A 9,521-nucleotide genomic window follows, 5' to 3' on the forward strand; every position below is an offset into this window, starting at 1 on the left:
CAACGCGAAATTAGGTTCGCGCGAAAACGAGTTGGTTTACAGTATTCATGGATATTTTCATGGTTAACTTTGATTTTACTTTCCCTTTCAACCTAATCGCCTCTGTAAACTACTCTTTGTGGTTGGTCACGATAATTAGGATTGACTAACAAGATATCTTTATATTCATTTTAGAGGAGCAACAGAGCTTGATATACAATCTGAAATGTCATTATATAACGTCAAACCTACCTTTTCGTTTATGTTTACGTCTACTCTTGTCTCCCTTTTTCTTTTTCGGGGATCCTATTAACTCCACGTCCTCAGCCATATTTTCAGAGTCTAATCCATCTTGTGAAAATCTGTAAAACATACTTGGTGGTTATAACTTGATAATAAATGACTTGAAATCTGCATACATACATAACCTCTATATCGTTGTCGTCGTTATCATTGTCCTCAACGTCATCACCATTATTGCTTTCATTGTCAAGATTTTCATCGTAAAGGTCATTTTTGTCATCGTCAATATTAACTGCAACAACAGAACAATCTGATTTAATTTCATTTAACATCAACAAATTGTTTTCAATGATGAATTCTACTTTAAATCACCATAAAGCAAAAAAACCCCGCTTACCCCGTAATATCATTCGGTTGACACGTCTCCATTAGGTTTAAACATTTAATGACGAAATGTTCATTGAAAAACTGTCAGTTGATATATTTGGTTACAATATGTCCATGTCCGTAATATGCAAAATCGATTCTAAAGACTTAACAACATATCATTTTAGAGCTACAATTACCGATAGTGAAGCAAAATCTTGCAAAAGGCTATTACTTTATTGAATATTATATCCCTTACCTACAACGTATAAAAGATTTAAATCACACCCATTTCAACAAATCGTATAAGGATTACAGTAGTCATAGGGTTGTTTTACATCTCAGCAGAGAAGATCTTTAAATCTGATAATGCGAGATAAAACGTTTTAAATTCAGATTAAAAAAATTAAGCATACTTGTATTTCAAGAATCGTTTATCGAGGTCAGTCATTATTTTTTTATTTCAAATGCATGCTTTTTAACTTGCATTGTCAGCTTTAAGTGATTTATACAGAACTACAGAAACGACGAATTTAATGAATCACCGGTTAACTATGCTAAAATGCCATTGATTCATGTATTGAAGCATGAAAAACAATTAAATTAAAATATTAGACTTACCCTTTTGATTTCCCTATCTTTGAGGCCAAATCCGGCTTCTTCGGCTTTTTTACTTCAGCATATAGGTGTTCGTCTTCCTCTTTACTTCGTGTATCAGAATTGATCTCATAAGATTGTTTTTTCGGTGACTGAACCTTGAGGTTTGATGAGCTACCTTGGTCTGCCATACTAGAGTATTTGGAATTACTACGAACCACGTCCTCTTCGTCCTAGAGTCGAAAATGAATTGAACATGGAAATTGGGTACTAGATTATTATAATATCGATCAGATGACACCACTACGGACAACCTATTGCATGTTCTAAACACCTACAAAACTTTTCACTGGTTCAAATCGATTTGAATAGCATTGCCTCAACTTGCCGCTGTACGGTTAGGTCTGATTAGCCCAACTGGAGTACCTGTTGCAGACATAGCTGAAATCATCAAATAATTACATGCAAAATTGTTATGAAAAAGGGACTACCAGCTATTTTCACCAAATGCATTTGGGTATTTTAGTAAAAAAACAGTCTTAATGAAGCTATTAAAGTGCGCTTTGACTAAATATAAAATATCGTTATTGAATTGAAATAGAAAACGAATTCAAATTATTTTAAAACTGATTGGAGAACAGAACTATGCGTAATTATTACTACAATAATTTAAGTTAATTGTGATAACCGTGTCCTGCAGAATTGAGTATAGCTAAAAGAGTTATTTCCCCTTGTTCAGGAAATATAGTTTGACATTGTAGTCAATGAGGGATAACTCTTACAGTATCTGATTTATAATCTACTAGTATTTATCACGTATTAACCAATGGACGTCCAGCAGGGTTTTTTTTCAATTATGGATTTAAATCTTTAAATAATTATGCAATATTATTTTTTTTCGCATTCACATTTTGTACGATGTACATTGTATGAAATGATATATATTACTCCTAACACGTCTTGATACATCGTATATTGTATATTTCAAAACAAGTTTATGTCTATATATATTCTTTGCATCTGCTTTATTTTAAATACCTGAAACACCCCCACGACTTATGGTGCAAAATACGGTACTCAATCAGCAAAATAAGTAAATCAATAATCATCACTGTTTTAATATTAAAAATGTTTCAGAGGGGTCCATATGGACATACATCGAACGTGAATTTTAGAGCATATTTATTTTATTTTCGTTGTTTTTCATTCATACATAAAGGGTATTCTTTGGTAAATGGATTATATTACGTCTCTTGAAAGTCATATTATGTTATTAATTTTAGAAGGAATTTGAAACAGTGAGTGATAAAAATAGTAAATCAGCTGCAATAGGGTTCCCTTGTAAGCTAACCATTGTACAATTGTTCTGAAACATTATCAGAAATATTAATAAAACTTCCCGACAAAACACAATTATAATGGAATAAAAAAGAAATGACATAAGTTTTCTGTGTATTACAGATAGAACATGATATGATTGACTGTACCACTTACATCATCCAATGGGGCATTTTTAAGGTTCATCAACCGTGGTTCTGCCTCTTCATCTACACCAGATTTCTTATTCTTTGTTGCAATACACAGTCCAACGATAGCGATGACGATGAGGATAGCCACCCCTCCGGCGACGACAGCGATGAGCCATACCTGTGTATTGTTTTCCTCAACTGGCGCTGTAGTCGCCACAGTTGTTGTCGTGACGGGTGCAACCCAATTCAACGCTAAAAATAACCAGTTTGTCGTTTCAAAGATAAAAATAAAAATAATTATATATTCTTATATATCTAAAGCATCAGTTCTTGAGTCTTCCCGACACCAGGTGAAATATTCATTTAGTTATGGTTGACTGATAGCGGTGTCATTGTATTGTTTTCTCTACCAAATGCGTATTCCTATCTTAACGACGCACCAATTCTCCATCTTAAAATTACTCTCTGCGAATCACTACTTAATATTGTAATATTGAAAGATGCAATGTAATTCAATTCATTATGAATCCGCGAAAGGTGTTATCTGTGAACTTTATCAAAACTGAATCTCAAATTCATAAGCAATGAAAGAATCTTCCTAGTTTGAAGTATTGAAATTATACGTTCAAACAGCAGTTTGCCAAGATTATTTCTTCGAGCGATATGAGAGTATTACTTACGTTTTGCCTTCTGCGTGACTACGTGCTGTAGCTGTATGGCCATTTCTTGGTCGCTTACTAAGTTGATGTTTTCTGCGTTTGCAGCCGATGGAACAGGTTGTTCTGCCTTTTCTACAGTATATATCATGGATACAGACTCCGGGTCAGATTCGTCACGTTTCACATTCTGCATCTGTGTCGATGAGAAACAATCAGAAAGGTGAGACATCATCATTAAGTATTCATTATATTATAAACTTCCTTTTTAGTGGTAGTTTTATTTTAGCGCTTATCACGCGGTCTTTGAAGCACTAATTAATGTACAGTGCTAAATTGTATCATAGGCTATATCCGGTATTAACCACCGAATTGCATTAATCTATATCTGCAATAATATATACACTGTACTTCAGTACAGCTCTTTTGCGCTATAAAGCGAGCGCTTGGTTAAACAAGCGGTATTTTTATTATCTGTATAAATTATTTCTGAGGCGCCGTTGACCTAGTTGGTCAAAAGTGTGTAAGCATCACGGATAAACTTAGGTATTACTGTCGACTTGTAAATTGTTGTGTAACTTTTAAATTTTAGCAAATTATGCGAACCAATTATATATTGCAGAACAAAATCCATAGGGTTCGGAATCTTTTGCTGTTATTTATCAAATAGCCATGCTATATATTTACTTGTTGCTATAGCAGGTACTGTTAACTTTATAAAACCTGACTTTACTTCAAAATTCATACACATCCTTATATAATTCGTGGGGACTTTCTTTTGTGTTTATTAAAAACATATGGTAGATATATCCATAATTCATTTATGTAAAAAATATCGGTTTGTTTATTTAGTTTTTACTTCCTATTTTTTATTTATTAATTTTTTGCTGTTGTTTTATATTCATACGAAAACCAAAACACCAAACAAAAAAACTATTCCAGCAGCACATACCGTGACTGTAATATCTCCATCCGTAACAGCACGTTTCCTCCTCTTTCGCTTCTTTCGACTGTCGAAGGACCCAGCGTCGATATCACTTATCCTGGAGTACGCGATGAGGTACAGCTTTGCCAGACCTGTTTCCATTGCGGTAACAAAATCATCCCCACTCACGTTTGTCGCAACGGGGACTCTTATGACTGAAAGGAAGTAAAACGATGATATTAGAGACTGTTACACACTTTCGAAGCTGAGTGAATGTTATTATTAGAAGGAAAACGTGTTCAGGTTACTTCCCCTTACACGATATCAATCATCTTGTCAATGGAATACACTTACATGTTCGAATTGATGCTTAAGTATTCCATATACATATCAATATAAGTAAATGGATGTTACACATCTTAATTCAGTTATTGCAAGTCGATTGGAAATATCATTTTTTCTGATTTTAAGAAATCTTACGAATTTAGAAATATTACTTTATGTATGAAATAGTTGATTAAATTGAATTGTATTCTTAAATTTTGCGGTGTTATTTGTTATTTATTGGACAGTACAGTACTGTACAGGAAGTCACACTACATTTCCGAAACACGATATGAAATTGTTCGCCAATCAATCATAGTATGTCCAGTGATGGCAAGTGTAACGGAAGTTTAACTCAAACGACGTCTTGATTTAGTTATGCACATTTACAATATTTAAGACTGATAGTGAAATCGATGCAAGATTTAAACGAAAAGGCCGCTTTTGTGATTCATTTGTTTTGCGTCCGCGTGCTGGATTGTTTAGGTCACACGAGTAAAAAAAAAAAAAAAAAACACAAACATTTGTTTACCAACTGAGCAATAACACACGCGTAGAACAGGAAGAAATGCTTTCACATTCCCGATTTAAAGCCGATGGAATTAATAATTTTTGGAGAAAATATACTTAATCATATCATTTATAATGCCTAAAAATCTTAAGTTCTCTACAAAAAATTCGTGTATATTTCCTCGACACGCTAGCTGGTAGGTTTCAGAAAAGCAAAAAGGGCGCAAAACAAATACATAACACACCTGTGTCCTAACTTACCTGTTACAGTCCAGTAGGTGACCATGAATGAGTTGGTGGTTGAGGGTGGCTCAGTGGTAGTAGGGGTGGTGGTAGTTTGGGTGGTGGTAGGTTCAGTGGTTGTTGTCACCGGAGCCACTGACGTAGACATCGAATCTGTGGCATTGGTCGGCATCACAGTGGTGGCATTCGCGGACATAGTGTCGGTCCCGTTCACGGTGGTAACATTGTCTAACGTCATACTGGATGACGTAATATTCTCTACTGTAGGTGGCGTTGTCGATATTGATGGTTGTGTCGTAACATTCAACGCTGGAGTCGGAGTGACACTTACTGACGTCGGCATTGTTGTGTCTGACGTGGTCGGCATGGTAACAGTAGAAGGTAATGTCTGATTTGCTAATGACGTCATGATTGGCGCCGACGTGGTTGACGTCGCATTAATTGGCATAGATGATGACATCAGATGTGCACTTGTTGGCGAAATTATTGCAGTAGTATTTGGTGAGGAAATATCACTCGAGGTTGGCAAGACGGAGGGCAAATATTCAGATGAAGACAATGACATGGATGGCGACGTCATATTTAACGAAATGGATATACTAGTCGTTGACAAAAGAGTGGTAAACATCGTTGGTTCTGTAACCACTGGTACTGATGACGGTTGTGTCTGATTGGATATAGTAGACGACACTGACGGACTAAAAGAAGATGTAAGGTCTGGAACCACTCGTGACGTCATAGAAGGCGCCATTTCACTCGTGCTGCTACTCGAAACAAGGACGCTAGACGCATTGGCCATGACCACGGAGGAAGGGCTCACAGCAGTAGAAGAGTTCAGGCTTGTCAGTGGTTCTGTGGTGGTCGAAGGCTGTATTGAAGTAGGCGTAGGTTGTGTCGCTGTAGGCGAAGGCTGTATTGAAGTAGGCGTAAGTTGTGTCGCTGTAGGCGTAGGTTGTGTCGCTGTAGGCGAAGGCTGTATCCCAGTGGGTGTAGATTGTACCGCTGTTGGTAATAATACACTACTATTCAGAACTGGTGATGATGTCATGATAGTCATTGAAGCCAAGTTCATGCTATTATCACTTGTTAATGTCATGGTAGCGTTGAATGAGTTAGTATTGAGGCTTGCATCCAGAGAGGAGGTGTAATATGGTACAGAAGGTAAAATCGTTCCAGTTATTGACGACACTCTTTGTGTCAGGTTAATCATAGCACTGTGGGTTGTTTGTGAAACTAGCAAGGCTGTCGAAGTAGTGGAAGGGTATACATCAGTACTATATGCAAAGCTAGGATAAATCACACTGCTTTTAATGGTCGACAATGACCCAGTTACATTAGTAGAAGGCAAAGGCATAGGCGAAAAGTTAGTACTGTGTGGCACACTAGAAAAGCTAGAAGAAATATTCAAAACCGGTGTCATGTAGTAGTTAGTTGTTGAGGACACAGCCGTCGTAAAATCACTTGTCATCATTGAAGACGCGCTTTTACTAACTATCACAGACGCTGGCGTAATCGCTGCTGACATATTGCCAGAGGTTGCAAATGATGGTCTTGGAGTATAGAAACTGACGATTGACGAGGTTTGAATAGTAGAATATACAGAGTGCATATTCATGCTGCTTCTTATCGGCATTACTGGTAACGATATGCTTGGTGATTGTTGAGACATAACTGGCGTTGGTGTCGGATATAACGTCGGCGTCAGCACGTCGCTAGGACGTGTTGCGGAAACTGTACTGATGTTTAGGCCAGGAGATGACATGTAAAGTGAGGACAACATTGACGTCATAGCAGTAGATCCCTCGGTAGCATTCAAATTTGGTACAGTTGTCACCATAGAGCCGCTACTATATACCGAAATTAAATTCGTCATCGCTGAAGTCATCGTTGGAGCGATCGTTCCAGGCAAGGACACAGATAGCGAAGCAGTAAAGTTGGTTAACGGTACAAATAAGGACGAGGACGAATATGTAGAAGTTCTTACGACGGATGGAGAGAACGGCAGAGGCAGACTGTAAGATGTCGCCAAAGTGACACCTGAAGTCATTATGGATTGTGTCCCTGATGGTGATTGTACACTGGCGATCAAACTAGACACAAAACTGGACGATACACTTTCAGTGGTGGTCCTATGTGAGATAACCGAGGGGTTTGAAGACGGTGCATATACCTTTGTCGAAGCCATTGAAGAAGATACATTTAAAGTTGGATTCGGTAAAACTGGCAAAGTTGACATAGTTAAATCCGAGGTAAGAACTGATGGTGAGAAAGCAGGTGTGGAAAAAGACTTGCTCGAGTCAGCAACGAAATCACTTGACATATTCAGCGAAAATGCATTACTTGATAAAGCAGACATTACCCGACTACTGCCAACGACAATCGGCACGGTTGTTTGAAAACCAGATTGTACTATAGAAGAAGCTTTTGTAGGACTAATTGTTATCGTCGGAGTCAGAGAAGTCACATCCGAATTTGATGTCACATCTAACACTGACGAATATGACTTCATTATATATGACGAGGCTACACCTTGACTCACTATAGGGGTTGACGTCTGCATTATATACGATGAAGACGGCATAATACTGAAACTATTATATACAAAAAGACTAGATGCAGCGTCAGATATGACTGGATCTGTGGTCAAAACAGAATTAAGGTGACTAGAATACAATGGAAGAGTAGCAGAGCTTTGAATGAAAGAATTGCTCAAATACTCAGAAGATGCAATTGTTTGTAAAGGCAAGTCTTTCGTTGAAATAGTAGACGAAACTGATGATGGTTGATTAATTGTACTGCTCATGTGTATGTCAGAGTTTATAATATTTGGGGTACTACTTATGTATGTCAAGCTTGATTGCAAGAGAGTGTAGCTTGAATTAGATGTTAACACTGATGAACCCGACATTTGGCTGTCAGGAGATGAAGGCCCGAGAGAAGCAGTAGATGTAAGCCCGCCAGTAAAAGTAGTCAGTGGTGGAGTTACACGATCTAAAGTCACATAAACAGTATTAGAAGAAAACGCAGTGAAGACAGAGGACGCCACAGGTAGGATGACGTCACTTCCTGGACTCGCAGTCAGCATGAATGTGGAATCGCCTCCATTTATAGACGTTTCAGCTTGATAAGCAGTATTACTATTAAGAGTACTTCGTGTTGTGGACGACACAAAATTGTTCTCTGATTTAGAACTTCCTCCTACAATGGTATCAGATGAAAGAAAAAGTTGACTATTCCCAACTGAACTCGTCGCATCTCCATTGAATCCACTTGGAGAAAACGTCTGATCAATGCTCGCAGTTTTCCCTTCTCCGTTAGAAACTGCTGTCGACGATTCCTGATTAACAGTATCTACAGTGGGTGTTAGTGTTCCGGCTATAGCCTGGCTACTGACTCCCTTGTCTATAGAGCTAACTACTGGGGTGGAAGCTGTCACAATTGCTGTAATAGCCATACCACTCAAAAGATCGGGAGACGGGGTTAAACTCTGTTCACCAAGTGTTAGTGTTGAATGGTCGAGTAACGAGGAGGCTGGGAATAGAAAAAGGTGGTAACACACGATATAGTCGGCACACGCATAAATACCTCAGCATACTACATGTACCTTATAAGCCACTTCAAATTTTGCGAGCTATCATTTTTGCAAAAACCAATATGGTTTCACAACCAGGTTATTGAAGTGTATTTTAGAATTTGTTAATAACGCAAATTTTAACGCAAACTGCATATCCACAATGCCCTAAATTTAGAGTGAGCCAAAATTATAAATTTATCATCTTTTCATCTGCAATAACTGGATCCGCCAAAGCATTAAACTCGCAAATAATGAAGCAACATACAACTAACTAGAAACAGAGGCAGCCAACATAGATCGCTTACACCACAACCATTTTTATAATTATAGCTAAAAGTAGCAAAAAGTAGAAATCCAAACATTTCCCGATATTTACTCTGACAAATTGCCCTTCCCGTTTCTTTCACCTTCGTATCTTAAGGATGTATTCTTCTGAGGTTTCAGTCCCGTTGAAGTCTCGTTTCGACAAAAATCAAAGAGGTTATGAGATTTTCAAATACAATTTATCAATATCTGTAGCAAGTTGCCTGTTGCAAATTTTGTCAAAAAATTACAGTTCTAACTTTAGCAGATTTTTTTATACGGGGATTTTAAGAAATGGCCCATTTGGCGGCCATTTTGAAATTTTGTCTTTT

General features: G+C 37.5%; 1 protein-coding gene across 5 annotated transcripts in view; it reads right to left on the bottom strand.

Moving 5' to 3' along the window:
* LOC138330092 (uncharacterized) overlaps positions 1–9,279 on the bottom strand; it is a 29,706-nt gene extending 20,427 nt beyond the window's left edge. For 3 of the 5 annotated variants that reach the window (XM_069277466.1, XM_069277465.1, XM_069277464.1), the window contains exons 1-6: positions 5,331–9,278; positions 4,263–4,450; positions 3,335–3,506; positions 2,680–2,906; positions 1,210–1,418; positions 232–341 (exon numbers count right to left, since the gene is read on the bottom strand). In XM_069277466.1, coding sequence (XP_069133567.1) covers positions 232–341; positions 1,210–1,418; positions 2,680–2,906; positions 3,335–3,506; positions 4,263–4,450; positions 5,331–8,766 — 4,342 coding nt within the window. In that variant the 5' untranslated portion in view covers positions 8,767–9,278. Of the gene's footprint in view, positions 1–231; positions 342–1,209; positions 1,419–2,679; positions 2,907–3,334; positions 3,507–4,262; positions 4,451–5,330 lie in introns of all 5 variants that reach the window. The other 2 variants (XM_069277463.1, XM_069277467.1) reach the window with 2 other exon arrangements.
* Between the last annotated feature and the right edge of the window lie 242 nt (positions 9,280–9,521).

This window comes from Argopecten irradians, chromosome 8, assembly GCF_041381155.1.
Source record: "Argopecten irradians isolate NY chromosome 8, Ai_NY, whole genome shotgun sequence".
Classification (NCBI taxonomy): domain Eukaryota; kingdom Metazoa; phylum Mollusca; class Bivalvia; order Pectinida; family Pectinidae; genus Argopecten; species Argopecten irradians.